The sequence below is a fragment of the Symsagittifera roscoffensis genome, chromosome 8, assembly GCF_963678635.1.
Source record: "Symsagittifera roscoffensis chromosome 8, txSymRosc1.1, whole genome shotgun sequence".
In the NCBI taxonomy this organism is placed as follows: Eukaryota; Metazoa; Xenacoelomorpha; order Acoela; family Convolutidae; genus Symsagittifera; species Symsagittifera roscoffensis.
Window position 1 is genome coordinate 49403103 of NC_087069.1, and position 18521 is coordinate 49421623.

General features: G+C 33.3%; 1 protein-coding gene across 6 annotated transcripts in view; it reads left to right on the plus strand.

Annotated features, from left to right (window-relative positions):
- The window catches only part of LOC134852981 (transient receptor potential cation channel subfamily M member-like 2), a 131004-nt gene that overhangs the window by 69919 nt on the left and 42564 nt on the right, over positions 1 to 18521 (plus strand). For all 6 annotated transcript variants that reach the window (XM_063868880.1, XM_063868881.1, XM_063868876.1 and 3 more), the window contains 4 exons: positions 5301 to 5504; positions 11976 to 12101; positions 12888 to 13030; positions 14424 to 14628. In XM_063868880.1, coding sequence (XP_063724950.1) covers positions 5301 to 5504; positions 11976 to 12101; positions 12888 to 13030; positions 14424 to 14628 — 678 coding nt within the window. The remainder of the gene's footprint in view (positions 1 to 5300; positions 5505 to 11975; positions 12102 to 12887; positions 13031 to 14423; positions 14629 to 18521) is intronic.

Below are 18521 nucleotides of genomic sequence, written 5' to 3' on the forward strand. Positions count from 1 at the left end.
TATCGGACAGCGAAAGTGTAAAGATCACAAAAAAAGTGATCGAATATCTTTTTTCGACCTGGAGTTTGATCACCAGATTTCCCATCGAAATAAAAATTTTACATTGCATTAATTGCATTAATTTTATCGAAAAAGTGTCAATCATAAATTGTTCAAGAATTTCAGAGAGCTTTCGGGCCATTTACTTTTTCCTTGGAAATTCGAAGTTTGAAGTATTCGCAACACATATCATTTTTTTTTATTTTCTTGCTAATAGTCTTTTACATAAAGATTATTTAGGGGTAGAATTATTCTAATGATCCTTTTTTGTCAAACAATGATGAAAATATGTTTGAGAACCTTGGTTTTGCAAGTTTTAGTGTAACTTTCTTAAGTTATTTTTGCCCTAGGCTCGAATAATTCAGACTAACTGTAACTTTAAAAAGCACTGAATTTAGCAAAAACTGCAAAAAAATAGCTGAATTCAGATTTCGCTGACTTGTTGAGTTATTGTCGCTTATCATGTGAATCATTAAATACTAACCACATGAACGTAACTGCTAAATTGGGGAGTCCTACAAAAGTTAATTTGGGTTGGCTGTCGACACAGATACGTAGACTTTTGACAAAAGACGGTTTGCTCAAATGATAAAGAGTTGGGCGATAAACAATTGTTAACCATTGCGTTAACGGTCGACATAGATAACTAGAATTTGATTAGAATTAATTTGACCGTGTGGTAAAATTTTGGGCAATGAATATTTGTTCAATATTGGGTGAACTGTCGCCATTTTTGCAAAACTTAGAATGCAGAAATCTTGCTTTTTTCTTCCTAAGGTATCAAAGATGTAAGAAACTTGCAAAATGAGAAAAATGAGAGCAAACTTCCCAAGAAACTTCAAAAAAAAGCTATATCTTTTATTTTTTGCAAGATTCCTTGCAAAAAATTTTACAGGAGTTGAACTCTGAGAATACTGGGGAAAAATCATAATTACAGAGTTAATTGCGATTAGCTCTTCCTAGCTGGAAATGAGATCTTAACCAAACTCAATAGGATATGGTCGAATCACTTGATCGAAAGCCATCTCCCACACCGTCGAAACATATCTGGAGCACTCAAACTATACCTAGACTACGCTCTTAAGATGGAGTGAACACGATTGAAACATATCTCGAGCACTCAAGCCGCACCGGAGTTCCATGGATCATAGTCGATTATAATGGAAAAATGTTGCTAAAATGTTGTCATTAAAATCCATTTTTGTTGCAAATTTAGACCACGAAATCGATTATATTGTCATTGTAATCGATTTTTTTCGTAAAAACACAACCCATTACAATCCATAATAATGGATTATAATCCATTCAAAATCCATTATAATTGATTTTTTCTTTACAATTTTTTGCAAATGATTTCTGCGTTACTCATGGCCTTCGCGCAACCTAAACCTACTCAGATTAACATCCCTCACTTTTCCCCTATCCGCATTTGCCCCCCCCCCCCCTCACACTCGCATTTAAACCAATCCCATTCGGTTATTTCTACGCCAAACCCCCCACGTTACAGTTAACCCCAACATCCCCAACCAATCCTCCCCCGTGTCTTTTCCAGTTGCTTTTTCCTTATAAAATAATTCTCATCCTCTTGTAGGTTTCAATTTAAAAAATTATTTTATAGTTGATTAATTCTAGTTGATTAATTTTATTTGGTGGCCAAAAGCTCTCTTCTATTCAATGTTGAAACCAAACACGAACACAATACAAAATCAAAAACGAATCCGACTGTCCATAAACTGGTCTCGAATAATTTTTGGTTAGTGAAACATTGGCAAACTATGAGTTTTAGCTGATAATTAGGAAATTTGTATGGAATTAATAGGACTAAATAGCCTGCCTCAATTGAATTTGGAACGATTTTGTGGTGCGGGATAATTTGCCAGGCGTAAATAATGCGCTTTGAGCTTTCAGCATCAAAGTATCACAGCGATGTTATAGCCATGACAGTCTTTTACTGAGCGTTTCACAGCAGTTTTTAAGTGTAGTGATGAGTGCGCCCCTTCGGGATCGATCCCCCAGAGAAATACTTTCGAGTATTGGTCTGTATAAAAAAACAGCACGAGCATTACATTTTCCAAAAGTCAGAACAAAAAGAATATTGAAATTGCATTACTAGCAGTTTTCGTTGAACTCAATTGATGAATTAATTTTTTTTACTGTTAACGGAACTGTATGACTAGCTTTTTTCCATAAATTTGTTTGAAAAATGATTTTTTTCAATTATTAAAGTTGCAAAAACGTCATTTTTTGATATTTTAGTAGTGCAAAATCATTCCACACGATGTTCCAAGGATAATCACTGACTATAATGGAAAGTTGTTGTCTAAAACTATGTCATAATAATCCATTTTTGTTGCAGTATTTAGACGACAAAATTGGTTGTATTGTCATTATGATCAATTAATTTAGACGAATAACAGTCCATTAAAATCTATCACAATGTATTATAATCCATCAAAATCCATTATAATTGATTATAACCGATCATAATCTTTCCAATTTTGCGGAAAATTATATGCAAAAAATTGCAACACTTCTGCGTTACTCAAGGCCTACTCTCAATCCTAACCTACTTAATTTAACCCGCCTCACTTTTTCCCCCATCCGCATTTGCCCCCCCCCCCTACACTCGCATTTAAACCACTCACATACGTTTATTGCTACGGTCACCCTCATGTTTACTAAAGTTTAACCCCAACCCCCCAAAACACAGTTAACCCTAAAATCCACCACCCACCCACCCACCCCTCCCACAGTACACATTTTTACCCCCATTCGCCATTTTGACCACCTCACCTAAGTTTTTTGTTCCACCCACTCCCCCCAGTTTTTTAACCCCGCCCACATTTAGTAAACGGGGGATAACTGACGAGGGGTAACTGACGAGGCGTAAACTGTGGGGGGGCTAGAGCGGTAAAGAGGTGATGGAGTTTACGTAGAATAGAAAAAATGGAGAAAAACTTAAATAAAAAAAATCTTATGTGAAATGTAAAAATTTATGAAAAGTAATAGGCAGTAACTGCACGAAACAGGAAATGAGATAAGATTGAAAAAACTTTGCAAAATTCATAAATTATTCTCAAAATACTTTATAATTGATGTAATCGATTATAATGGATTAAATTGATATAAAAAACACTAGGATTATAATCCATTTTTAAACTTTATAGATACTGACTATTAAATGACAATATAATCGGTTATTTTCTATGGAACTCCAGTGCGGGAAACTATACCTCGACTACGCTCTTAAGATGCAATGAACGCGAATGGAACATATCTCGAGCACGGGATTAAGATAAGTTGATGGTGGCTGAAATTTAGCATGAAAAAATATTCAATTTAAAAAGTCTATTGAAAAAACAATCGAAGAGTTTTTTCAATACAAGGTCAATTTGTGTGTTTTGTTGTAGGCGGATTCAGTAACAAAGAACGCTCTCTTTGTTTTTCTTTTGTTATGTCGTCTTCTTTGATCGTTCCGACAAAATTATATTTAACAAAATAAATTTGTTTCAAGTAGTGCAATAATCCAATAAAACAGAGAAAGTATCATTGATAGAGCACCAACTTGAGCAAGCGCAGAAGGCAATTCAACCTGTTGAAACGCCGCTGAGAATTTTTTATTAAGTACTGTCTTATATGGACCTGATTGTTTAATCTAAGTAACATTTATACTGATAAAAATTTAACTGATTTAAAGAAAAAAAATAAACTTCAAAATTTTACAGTTACGCATTTAATTGATATATTTTTACAGTAGTATTTACAAGCAAATAAAGTAGCAAAAAAACAATTTTCGAATTTGAAAATTCTATTCCAAATTATTTGCTTTATTTTAGTTAGTACGATGTTTTTTTTGGGTGTTTGCTTTATAGTTCAGTTATTAAAAGAAACTGCTCAAAACTTTTTTACCAAAACAATTTTTTGAAGTAGTCGCAATCAACTAAAAAAGTATCTCTGGTTTATGCATAAGATTGTATTTTGACTGGTTAGGCTCAATTAAAATTTCTTTAATGATATTCATATTGAAATTAATTAGAGAAATATATAGTGTCCGTATTCGCACAGATATTAATTTTTTGTTATTTCACCTTAATGTTTTTGTTGTTAGTGATTTTATTCTTCTAGAGGTGTCGAGTGATTTGTCTAATTCTTGTTTTAAAATGAAATCATTCACATTGTCAATTTCAAGTTCTCGTCTTATTACTTTAGAGAGTAATTTCAGCAGTTCGTATACGTGTAATTCATTGATTGAGCAAATTCCCTGCGTCAACTCCGTATACTAAAACACCGTTTTACTGCTTGTAAATTCTAATGAGAACAGATGAGCTAAGAAACTGTCTTATTTGATAAAAAAAGGATATGAATAGATTGCATTTTTTTCTTAATGATTCAATGTCGGTTGAAGGTAAAATTTTGATCCAGAATTAATCTCAGGTATTTAACTTCGCTTTTTAGTTCTATCGTATTTTGGTTCCAAGTAAAACTTTCAAAAAATTTAAAAAAGGTTTTTACAAGATAAAAGTTTTTCAAACAAGTTTTCAAATAGCTCAATCAGACAAAATGATTATTTTTCTTTCATCAATGAGGCAATGCGTCTCAGAGCTTCGACACAAAAAATACGCGGCGGCAGAAGCCAATCAAATCAGTAAGACTGTCAAAATCAAATATGCTTCGCAGCTCTGAAAAAAAAACAATATGCCAATTGTAAAAATTTTTATGAAAAAACATTTACAGGAGAAATTGTGTTGATATTTTGTTCATTAGCCGATGAATTAAATCAAGTCGAAAAGCTTCAAAAATACGATTCATTTTTTTTTGAAAAAAAAAACATGTTTAGAGCAGTCCAAACATGGTTGAGACGTTCGAAATTGGTCGAGGAAGACTGAAAGATTTTCAAATTTCCTGGTATGATCGATTGATAAAATGAGTCCCCAAATCCGACACAAATTTCGAATTTTGAACGTGAATTTCTTTTTTTTTAAGTCCTAGATTAAACTCTATGAGTCAGACTAGACAAACTCAAATTTTTTCAACAGCTTTTCAAATGAGATTTGCGATTAGTTTCTATCGCAGCTGGAATGACATCTGAAAGTTTAAACGTGATTTTTTTTCGATATTTTTGAAAGCTTATAAAAGCCGTGGTTATTATGCGCAAAAAATGTCGAATCTTTAAATATGGAGTCTGAAATAGTTAGTTCATAAAAAGTTCATAATACGTTATTTCTCGGAAGCAGAAAAAATCAGACTAAATTTTATTTCAGACATCCTGTGCAACAAATGGAAACTGTCAATCCCAGATATTGTCATCTCAGTGGTCGGAACTTCCGATCGTTTCCCCCTCACGGCTTCCCAGCTGACCCACTTCAAGGGGGGATTCTGCAGGGCTCTCTCCAGCTGTAGAGCGTGGGTGGTGGGTGGAGGGACTTTACATGGAGTAGATGCAGTTATAACGGAATGTGTAAAAGGTTAGTTATTGTTCTACTAATTATAGGTTGGATGGGCGTGTTCCGTGTTTTTAGCAAATCAGTTAAAAAATGAAAAATGATGGTTCCAAACTTAGAGTACTATAGCATGTTACTTGTGGACCAAGTCGCCAAAACAAATCGCCAAAAATTTGGTTCAGTTTTTTTTGCCATACGTTTTGTACACAAGTTCAGCTTCCAAGAGTTTTTCAAAATTAACTACAATATTTTTTCCCCGCTTATAAAGTTTTATACCTGAAATATTACAAGTTCTGGAAAACAATGCGCCTGAAGAGCTGTCTATGGAGAATAATGCAATTTAGCTGTCAAAAAAGGACAAACAAACATAATAGGTATCGTGCAAACATCTGATAAGCCAAACATGAGAAAAACTAAAAATTATTGCAAAGATCCGAAAAACAGCTTTACCGGGCCAACTTTCAAAAAGAACCACCAAGATTCAATACCCACTGTTTCGCTAAAAAGATGCTGTATTGGCCAAATTAATACTAACTGCAAATATGATGCGAGCTTGCCAACAGAGGTCACCAACCTAAATAAAAATCAATCCCCCACACGCCATATAAGGATAGATTTTGCACCTAATCAATAATGGCAAATAAGCTTCTTTCAACCAATTTGGAACGATTTATAAGGCTGAATAACTCTCCGCTTACGCGTTAATAGCGCGAAATATTTCGCGCGTTAATAGTCCAAAATTAGCCAAACTGGCAATGTTTAAACCCCCGTAATTTTAAGAAAATTGAACACAGGTGAAATATTTACAAATTTGAGCTCAGGACAACAATACCTTTCGAATGATATTTAAAAATTCCGCCAAAAAAGGCTAGTTAAAAAGTCGAAATTTGTCTGATGAAAAAAAACCCCCTCGAGCACAAATATTCCGTTACTTTCGTATCGAAAGTCGAAACAACAAGTCTCTTTTTTGAACTTTTTTTAATATCAAAAGAAAGGGCGTTTGTAAAAAGCATATGATGAGTCAAAAGTACAAAAAACAATCACACACTCTGGTGTTTCTGCAATATCTGATCTAAAAATTTTATATTGGTTGCAAAAAATGATACTTTTGATCATCTTGAAACGAAAATGTGTGCGCGAGAAACAAAATCGGTACAAAATTTACGTTAAAGAACAAAAATTAAATAAGTTGACCGAATTAGTTTTAAATCTATCATGGAAAACGCATACGACTGAAGGATTAAACCAAACATATCAGGTGCTGAAAACTGTAGACATTTTAAGAAAAGTTAGCCGCAGTGAGGAAAAATAAACACAGAAATTACAAAAAAAATCAAAACAAGACTGCTCGTATCAAGGCGAAGTGCAGAATGTTTCGACTGCCTTTTAAGGTTAATGGAGCAGTAGTAACTATAAAAAATCAAAAAAAAAGGAATGCATTTTTTTCTAAAATTTGAAATTTTTTTTATAAAAGTCATCCCCCCAAACGCCATAGAAGGTACAAAGAAGGATAGATTTCGCTCCTTGTAGCATATCAATTATGACAATTAAGCTTCTTTCAACCAATTTGGAACAATTTCTGAGACGGATTAACTCTCCACTCACGCGTTAATAGCGCGAAATATAACGCGCGTTAATTGTCCCAACTGGCCAAAATTGCTATCTTTAAACACCCGTAACTCTACGAAAATGATCACAGGTGAAATAACTTTTCAAATTTGAGCTCAAGACAACAATACCTTTCGAATGATTTTAAAAAATCCATCAAAAAAGACTAGTTAAAAATTCGAAATTTGTCTGAAAACAAAAAAACCCACCCGAGCAGAAATCTTCCGTTACTTTCGTATCAAAAGTCGGAACAATAAAAACCGCTTTCAAACTGAATAAGAGCAAATTTTCCAAGATTTTGTATATGCACCAATTTGAGTAAGGTTTTTGATAGGCTACAATTAAATGACGTCAAATTACTTCTTTAACCAATATTTGTTATTATGACTTTCGATACGAAAGTAACGGAATATTTGTGCTCGGGGTGGGTATTTTTTTTCTTCAGACAAATTTCGACTTTTTATCTGGCCATTTTTGACGAATTTTTTTAATATCATTCAAAAGGAATTGTTGTCCTGAGCTCAAATTCGAAAAGATTATTTACCTGTGATCATTTTTCGTAAAGTTACGGGGATTTAAAGATTGGCATTTTGGCCAATTTGGACAATTAACGCGCGATGTATTTCGCGCTATTACCGCGTAAGCGGAGAGTTAATCCGTGTTAGAAATCGTTTCCAATTTATTGAAAATAGCTCATTTGCTATAATTGATTTGTTACAAGGAGCGAGATCGATTCTTTTGTACTTTATATAGCGTGTGGAGGGATGATTTTCATTAAAAAAATTCATATTTTAGGAAAAAAAGTTTTTTCATTTTTTGCTTCATAGAATTTTTCTATGTTATTTTTGCTCCATAGACCTTAAGAGGCAGTCGGAACATTCAGGGCCTCGCCCTGATACGAGCAGTCTTGTTGGGCTTTGAATTAGACATAGAAGGAATATTTGCGTTGTTTCTCACACTCTTATTCACAAAATGAAAATTGTTCGCTGAGTCAGAATCGGCAGTCAACAATACATTTTGATTTTCTCTCGAATGAATGAGAACCAATGCATGAAAAAAACGAAAAATTATTTAAATTCAGAGATGGGTTTTTCTGAATTTTTTATTTAAAATACCTCAAACTGTTTCAGTATTTATATCAATTGAAAGTCGTTTTTAAAAAACTGGGAAAAAAACGATTAATAATTACCGGATTTTTGCAGTGTGCTTAGCTTAAAAAGTCTAATGTCGGATCTATCGTTTACTCGATGGCTGTCACTTCCGTTACGAGTTTCCGTCCATTTTTTGGTCTTTGAAAATTGATCACAAAAATACAGCCAATTTTTGTAATTAAAGTTAGAAGCGTAAGAATTAAACTTGTCTCGAAACACATTATTGAACTGACGCAGCAGCCAAGCAAGGCGGAAACTATTGGTGTGTTATTTTTAACCTAATTTTTCAAACAGTTAATAAAATTGTTATTTATTTTTGACTAAAATACTTTCCATTCCGCCAGTATGACTTAGGATAAAGTTCTGAATCAAAATCAGGCTTTTTTCCTGAACGAGTATTTTTTAAATGTCTCAGTTCCGCTGTTCGCTTTTGTCCAGAAAACTAATGTGGTAAACATGATGCAGTCCAAATTTTCGAGGCTATGATAGACGCAAAATTTAAGATGAAGTCAGAGCTTGGAATAACGTGTCTTTGTAACCTGTTTTTTTCCTATAAGTAACTAAAGATGACGTTCTTGAATCTGTATCGTAACCACTGTGCTATCAATTTGCTGAGATACATTATTTTTTAGGCGTTTGCCAAAGAGGCGGATTTTTAAATCCCAACCAATTTGACAAGAGTAAAGTTTAGCCCCCTTTTTTTCACAATGGCTGTCCTTTCAAGGGCTACCGTCCGATGCTGCAGGCCAATGCCGTTTGCGGTGTAAATTTTGCAGTTTCGATGAAATAAAATAGTACACCCAGGAGGGCTGAAGTAAAATCTTTGGAATAGTCCTATAAATTATTAACAATGATTTCAGCCATCTTTTCTATCAAAAGTGGATATCGAACAAGAGGTATTTGCCCGCACTGGAATTCCATGGATAATAATCGATTATATTGTCATTTCAATGTCAATATCTATGAAATTACAAAAAAAAATCGATTATAATCCATCAAAAACGGACTATAATCCATTAATTTGTATATCATTATAATCCATTATAATCGATTATAATCGATTATAATCCATTAAAAATATTTCCTATATTTCTTATATTTTTATGCCAATATAATCCCTTATAATCGGTTATAATCAATTATAATGGATTTTTTCGATAGATTAGTCATGAAATTTACAAATTTTTTCAAAGTTATCGCATTTACTGTTTAGTGCAGTTGTTACGTATTAGGTTTCATAAATGTTACATTTCTCTTTTCATTTTTTATAATTTTTGTCTTATATACTCCGTTTACCCCCCCCCCCCCCCACTTTCTGAAGTCATTGTCATAAAAAACGCTAACAACAATTTTAAGCTCACTCTAATTTTACTGTAAATTTAATTTTACAGTATGCGATCATTTGGTTAAAGGTTTTTTTTGCGATTTCTACTACTGTTGCGAGAGTTTAACGCAGCTCTCAGGGGCTATATATAGTATAACAAAAAAATTCCACAAATCGAATGTTTCTTAATTCTGTTTTTGGTTGTCAGACTAAATTAAGTCTTGAGTTTTCTTGAATCACGCTACAGATTTTTATAAGAATCAACTGAAAAAAAGTAAATACTATTTTCATACTATTTTTAGGCCAAGGAAATAAAATGAAAAGCATTTTTTTCCTAGTACGAAATTATATGATCGGCATTCTGGATCCAGTAAAATCACCAAATGTTCACAAGTAACTTCGAATTTTATAAGCAAACGAATTTGTTTCTGAAGATACTATTTTTTTAATCCATTACACAGCCCAAAGATTTGATTCTATTTTCGTTACTTTGTTGAAATTGAGTTTACAAAAATCGAGAACGTTCTTGCGAGAAAACAAAAAATCTGACCCATAAAGTGTGACTCAGTGTTTTTCACTGCTCGCAAACTACTGGCTGACTGTTTTTTTCGTGTTTTGTTTTCATCTTCTTGGTCGGTCAAAAACTAAGTTATTTGAAAATCTATACAAATTTTTTTCTTGTTGAAAAGAACAAAAAAAATTTTGATGAAGAACTGAGAATCATTACCAGAACAGAAACTCTGAGGAGAATCTATAATAAACATGAGAACAAAAATAATTTGCATCTATTTGATTCGTTCACTGATTTGAAGTAGTCAAAATGATCTGTAAAAAATTGGCTATGTATTTCATATCAAAAAGTTTGCAATTGATTGTGTTTTTCCGCATAATTGACAGCTTGTAATTTCCCTGTTTTACTGTGTATATTTAGAGCAGATTTCACAACCAATAAAATTTTGTTTGTATTCCACATCGTTTTCTGGGTAATTGAACCTGATTTGACAGACCCGAAATAGAAAACTTCATTTTTTTTTGTTCGGTTTATCTGGTTATTTCAAAACAACTTTTTAAATCTTGCTTAACCCAAAATACGACGAGCTTTGTGAAAACCGTAGAAAACAGCGTGCCAAAAAACTTACCCAAAAGGATTATTGGAACTCGGATTTTTTCTGCCACTGCAATCAATTAACTAGAGACGTAATTCTTGCTTAACGTAATTTCAGGCAACTTTCATTCTAGATTCACACTTTTAGAGAATGGTGCAAAACCTGAAACAAAGGAATCTTAAGGAAGTGGAGTTATTTTTATTGCGGTTGTTCATTTTTTTCTGTTGTAGCCTATCATTTTCAAATCTAGAAATCACAAAACTTAGTTTTGAGAAATGAGTTTAGAAACGTTTTTCAATATCGCCAAAAATGACTTTCCAACTCCTTAGTTCTCGTATCATTTTTTCAGATTTACCTACTTACACAAGAATTAACCATTATGTAATCTCAATCAAATACAAAATCGTTATTGACATACTACAACGGGTAACTTAGAGAAAAAAATGTCTAAAAATTCATTTTTTCGAGATATTTCCTTGATGTGAAGATCAAAGCTGCATTAAAAATAGCTAAAATTTTTAAAAATGTAAGCAACTCAGTAGCGGATTTAGGGAAAGGGACAGAGGGGGGGGTGGTTGGCGAAGTCGATCCTGTTTTTTGGAAGTAATTTTTTGCCGATTTTACATGGTAGATGGTAAATTCAATAAGGTGGATTGCTTTTCGCTGACGCATTTTTTTCCTGCAATTTTGCTGATTTTTGTGTTTACTCTTCTGTTTTAGCGGGACTGAATAAAAATATCTTTTATTTTCAAGCCAAAACTTATAAGTATACATTCTTTGAAAATGTATGTTTACAATATAGTTCGGCTTGGGAGAATACCAAAAAGGCATCAGCATATCGTGTGGCATATCCATGAGCAAATTCCATTCGTCTACTTTTCAAACTAAGATCATATAGACAAAAGGACCGCAAAATTGCTTCAAAAATCTAATACGACCGACCAAATCGCTGCTAGTCGGGGCATACATGGGTCTTTCTACCTATCACTAAGGCTTTCCTATTTTCATTCTATAGATAATTAATCAATGATCTACTCGTAAATATCTTTATTATTTGTAAAATATAAATTCATAGGCGAGAATAAAATCATCTTCTTAAGATTATAAAATATCATGAACAGCAAGTATTTTATTGGGTTGGATTTTATTTTTTTGCTGAGGTGTTTGACATTTATCTATTTTTGTTCAATATTGGTTAAAGAGCTGGGAGGAGCTGAAAGTTAACCTTTAGAAAGCTCTTATAAGCAAAAGAGAGCGGTGAGCAAAAAAACTAACCTTTCTAATCAAACGTAGTCTTTTTGTTCAGAAATGCAGATCTTGGAGTGGATCCACTCGAAATCGCCGAAGTTGTATCTGATTGCATTCACCAACTGGGACTGCATAGATTCAAAGACTAAAGCGAACGAATGGTTCTTCACACAACAGAACTCAGGTAATTTTGCTTAGAAAAAAAATCACAAGAGCATGATTAAACTGGGACTGGGAAATTGTTCAGCCTTTCAGTTTAGTTATCCACAACTGAATGATTAAACTCTGAATTTGTTCAGCGTTTTACGGAGATCATATGTTGTTCCGCCTGTTAATACTTTTTTTCATGGATTTTTTTAAAAATTTTTACCGGGGTATGCAAGGCCTCCTCGCCATCAAGCAACGAGCACTGATGTTGATAGTCTTCGAATAAGTGAATTTTAGGCGTTGAAGTGGATATATGACCTCATAACTTAACAGATCAATTTATTTTGAATATATACAATTAAAACCATGAAAGATATTCACAAAAGTACGACAACGGTTATTCATTTGAAATGAAAAAAAAAACAACAACGTTAACGAGTCAACAATGGAGATAGTCAGTTTCAACAGTTTTTATCGTACTTTTTAATCTTTGAAGCTAAACAGTTTTGTATTTTGAAGAGACTAACATAACATTTATTGTTGTTATGATTTAGAGTTACATCCTTGCATAACTTCAGGTACCTCCGCTTCTGAATTAAAAAATATGTTTTTTAAGTTTTTACAAATTTCCGCTAGCATAAATTCAATATCCCTTCAAATCAATTTTTGCACTCATCATATAAAATTATTTTGGGTAGTCTTTTTCATAAAATGGTGCACCTTGTTCATTCTCGAACTTTGAGAACAAAAATAAATAGCCTCACACAAGATTGGTAAAAGACCCCATTTTGAATTGTTCAGGAAGTTTTGAAGTTATTTTCAGATCCTTTTCCTTACTACATCAGAAGAAGGAAAGCAGCGTTTGATGAAACCACTCAGAATCTGACGGCATCTCTCAACCCCTTCTTCCCACACATTCTGGCCATACAGGGGGGCGTCAGGGGTCAACTGGCTCAAGAGTTAGAGGTCAGTAGGAATTTATAATAAATATATTAAATAAATTAATATTCAATAAATGCAAACCAATATACTAGGGGAGAACGTCAAAGGCGTTACGACTGTCATGTGACGCGTCAATTTGAGGCCTTATTTGAGTTAGATAAAAGAAAAAATTGAGAGAAAAGGTGGTCCCCCCTAAGCTACTGCAACAAGTTATGACTATAACTAGCATCGAGCTAAGTAGTTGCGCGAACCAATCACGTTAAACTTTAGACAGCGTGACGATCATACAATGTACTGTCGTCAAAAACTGTTCTAAGAAAGAGCCCCTTCGGACTCTTGTCACCCCTCCCCTAGTGGTTAAACATCAACACAGAAAAAACAAAAAAAAATCCGCGGTTATTGTTCAACTATTTCGGTAGCGCCATCTCCGTCTCAGTCGTGAAAGTCTGGAATGGCCATTTTTCAGTCGCGAAAGTCAGGAACTGCCAAGCTTCGTTCGCGAAATTCTGGAAAAGCCAAAAATTTGTCGCGAAACCCTGGCAAGGAGTCACCGGCCTCGACCCGGGTAATCACGAGAGTTACAAATCCAGTTTCTTCAGCCAAACAACTTTTTAAAAAGCAAACGAGAAGAATTCAAGTTTGTTTGAATTCTTTTTTTTATTTTTTATTTTTTTTTCCATTTTTTACTTTCATCTAATTTTTTGCGGGTGTGGTACAAAGAGATCCAAAGATTGTTAGAGCAAATTATCAGCACATTTATAAGCTTAATTATTATATTTTTGAAACTTTTACTACTCAAAATGAATAGTAATGAAGAGTAACTCTCTTGAGTATTCACGCTGAATTCGATATTTTAAAATATATCATCCAATTCGTATTGACTTTTGTGGTAGCTCGCTTTGCGTGATGCGTTTTTTTGCTTGATAAACACGTGATTGATTAGTTCCTCAACTTCTTCACAGTTCGTGGTCTGAACAAAAATACGGAAAGGTTTTTCTTTAAAAAGGTTATCTTTTTTTAACGCATTCATTGTTTTCACTGATCTAATGCTCGCCCTTTCTAACCCGGTTGACAAAAAGTTGTTCTCTCGTCCAATTTATCTCATAATAAACTTAGAATTTTTTTTTTTACAAAACTAAGCTTTAAGAATGTTACGTGATATGGTTTCTTTCTTGTAAAAAGTTGTAAGATAGTGACCTTTCTTTCAAGACTTTTTTAAGATGGGAGCTTTTCCTCAAAAATTTTTCTCAAGTACTATAACAGAAACTCGTGGTTCAAATGTCTCGTGTCAGCTATGGGCTCCCTAAAACAGTTCTAAGAATTTAAAATTCGGTTTTGGTTGAATTCATAGAAATTTTACCGGTCATTAACTTAAAATTAATTTTTTTTTGAAAAACTACACCCATAATCTTTTTAGGTCAGATCGACTACCGAAGAATTCCTATCAAAAGCGTTTGAGTCGGAAGACCCCAACAAAGACAGCAATAAAAACAACAAAAACAACAAGAGTAACCCGGGAATGGGTATTCCAACTGTACAGATCCTAATCGGGGGTCATTTGAGTGACCTGGCGAGGGTGGCCAAATCAGTGGCATGTCAGACACCTGTAGTCATATGTCAAGGTAAGTCATGCCTTGGGTTGGTCTCCATACACAAAAATGCAGGTAATACAATTCCATACAAAATTTTGCTTGCCATAAAACTTAACGTAGAGTTTTTGTCAAACAAATCCACACAAAAAAACTTGTCATACAACTCGGTACACCCATGCTGACCAAAAATGCTTGTCAGACAATTTTCTTATATGGAAAGAACTTAAAGATTTTTACAATTCAATAGGTACAGAAAATTGTAAGTGAACTCTACGGCAAGCATTTTTTCGTAAATGAAAATTAGATGACAAGCATTTTTCCATATATCAAAAAACTATTATTCATCGGGTTTTGCTGAGCAGTTTTGTTTTTTGTCTAAAAGCACAATATCCAGGGGTTTTATAACACAAGAATCATCCATGGTTGAAGGGAAGAATTTCACCGATACTCAGCCTTGAGTTAAAACCGTGAGGTATTTTTTCACAGATCACTCGGAAGTATGTACAAAAGCCTCAAATTGATATGGCTAGAAAAAAATTTCAGCAAACAATTTTTAGTCGGAATTCGTGGCCTGATTTCTTAGACATATTGAACTGTATCTTATAATGAAAAAACATTATAAACTTCAAGTTTAGAATCGCACAATATGTTCAGGCAATTGATTTGTGTGGTATGAAAAATTCAGCCTGGACTGCGTTATAGCCAAAATAAAAATGAATTTTTGCAAGCAAGTTTTTTTTTAGAGAAAAGCTTATTTCAACATGAAAGTGATATTGCAACTGAAAATTGAGAAAATTTTACTTGAAACTTGGATTTTTTTTACTCTGGAAAGTTTTTATGCAGCACTGTAAAAAATGCTTATCATGCAATTTCCAGATACTTCTTGGAAATTGTACGATGATCATTTTTTCCATACACTCTGTGTATGAAAATGTAAGAAAAGCATTTTTCTTTCATGGAATTTACGGTAGGTGTTTTTGAGATGTCAACCCGGGAATTTAGTTTCTTCCCGCACCAGTGTTTCAAGATTATTAACCGATCATAATAGATTCAAATCGTCAGACTCCAACAAAACTTTAAAAAAATTAGTTAGAACCAATTCAAATTGTGTTGTTATCTAAATTTTTGCCTCAGAACAATAAAAAAATTAAACAGATTATAATCAATAATATTTATGCTTGCGATTAGCTAGCGTTATAAAATCGAAATTTAGACTTTTTTCGGGTTAATGACTAGTTTATCTAAATCAGTTGAATGACGTAGGATTCTGCTAAAACATTTCATCAATCATTGGGTGGATACTAGTTACTACTGGTCTATGCTATAACTAGAACTCAAACCATTGTCCGATATTAATTTCAACGATTTTCCGATTCCAGGCTGGTTGACTGAAACTCTGCCGGTTTAGTTGCCAAATCCTGAAGTCTACTTTACATACGCTATTTTTATAGCTATCGTGGATCTCGTGTGGACATTACTTGCAATTTTTCCAAAATAATTTACTTGATGATATTTTTCGTTTGAAAGTCAGCTAATAAAGGTCGGCGGTTTTAATTCAGTCGGATTTTTTCCTCACCAATTGAATATCTGACCTTTCTTTGTTATCTATAATTTTCTGTCGCCAATTTTCGGATGCCCATGGTTAACCTCAGTAGAACCAGTTGGGAAAATTTCAAAAATTGTTTACTCAAGAAATAAATATATTTTTTAAAACTTTTTTTCGTTCTCCACTTTTCTTCCTTTACTTTTTTTGTACTTTTTTTTCGTTTTCATTTTATCAATTTTGTTTTGAAACAGATGATTTTATAAATTCGACTTGAAAAAGTAGAGATGAATCGATCTAATTTTTAAATGTGAATGAAAAGATGCCGGAAGTTCAGTTTGCCAAAATTGTCTAAAGAGTCAGCTTGCCGAAGCTTAGTTGATTGATTACTTGATTGATATCATCGTTTCTGACGTCCTTTGTGTGTTCCAGGGTCTTAAATGTTTCTTTTTCCTCCTTTCTTGTAGCGGGCATCCAGCCTGGCCTCGTAGCTTTTCATATCTTCCAGGTAACTGACAGGCTGCCATTGTTGTTCCGTAATGAAATCTTTGTCTTCGACCGGACGAAAATTCGTTCACACATTACGTCAGTTCTGTCATTCATAAACAACATCATATTCCTCTTTCTGGAAATTGTCCAAGACGTCGAATAGTTCCGTAGCACACATATCGGCCAAATTTTCTTGATTGAGGAATTAGATTGAGTTGAGATTTGAGAAATGAAGACCACAGTATAGAAAGTGGAGAACTTCTTGAAGCCAATTTAATCAAATTAAATTTAGACCCCAAATTGTTTGATTTACATGTGTTTATGAATAACCGCATCCAAACTTTGAGGCCATAACTTTTCCCTCCTGGGCCGCGATCCCAAACCCCCCCCCCCAACCCCGATGGAGGTTACCGATTTATTTATCGACTGAGGCCGGTCGAACACATGTCAGATTTCGACCGAAAATCCATAGTTGAGAAGGCCTTATAGTCGAACTCAAATTTGAAATATAAAGTCGAGTCGGTCGAAACATAAAGTCGAACACAAAGTCGAAACATAAAATCAAACAAATTTGCAACACAGTCGAAATCAAAGTCGACACAAAGTCGAGTCGGTCGAAACAAAGTCGAACAAAATTAAAGTTTCGCCAAGAATTTAATTTACTGTCGGAGGTTTTTGCTTGCAAATTTGTAAAATAATTGGAATTAGCAAAATAAACCAGCAAGAAACCAGCAATTCAAGTTGCAATATATGAATGTTTACTGTGCAGTTAGCTAGAACAGCATATTTGCTGATCATATACAGGACCGCCAGGAGAAGGCCTACACATCCTCCCAAGGTAAAACCTAAGCAACATGTTTGGGGCAACAATTGAAAAAATCGTTAACAGAAAAAGCTACAAGTATTTATACATACATACATACCTACATTAGAACATACATTCACGATACAGGCATATAATCATACATGCTTTTATGCATACATTCATTCATGCATAAATAAATACATGTATACTTGAACACATGCATAATCGCATACATACATACATACATACATACATACATACATACATACATACATACATACATACATACATACATACATACATACATACATACATACATACATACATACATACATACATACATACATACATACATACATACATACATACATACATACATACATACATACATACATACATACATACATACATACATACATACATACATACATACATACATACATACATACATACATACATACATACATACATACATACATACATACATACATACATACATACATACATACATACATACATACATACATACATACATACATACATACATACATACATACATACATACATACATACATACATACATACATACATACATACATACATACATACATACATACATACATACATACATACATACATACATACATACATACATATATACATACATACATACATACATACATACATACATACATACATACATACATACATACATACATACATACATACATACATACATACATACATACATACATGCATACATATATACATACTTACATATATACATACAAACATACATACATACACACATACATACATACAAACATTCGCACATTCGTAATATATACGTACTTACATTCATATCTTTATACATATTTACCTTTCATACGTAGATAAATTCATACATACATACATACATGCATACAAGCATACTTACTTACATATATAATTACATACACAATTACTTACTTACATAGTCACGTCAAACATCCATACAAATATCAAATTGTTTTATGTGGAATTGTTTTAAGCCTACGAATCATACTCGGGTGTCAAACTAAGTCATTTTTGTTCTTGGTCAAAATT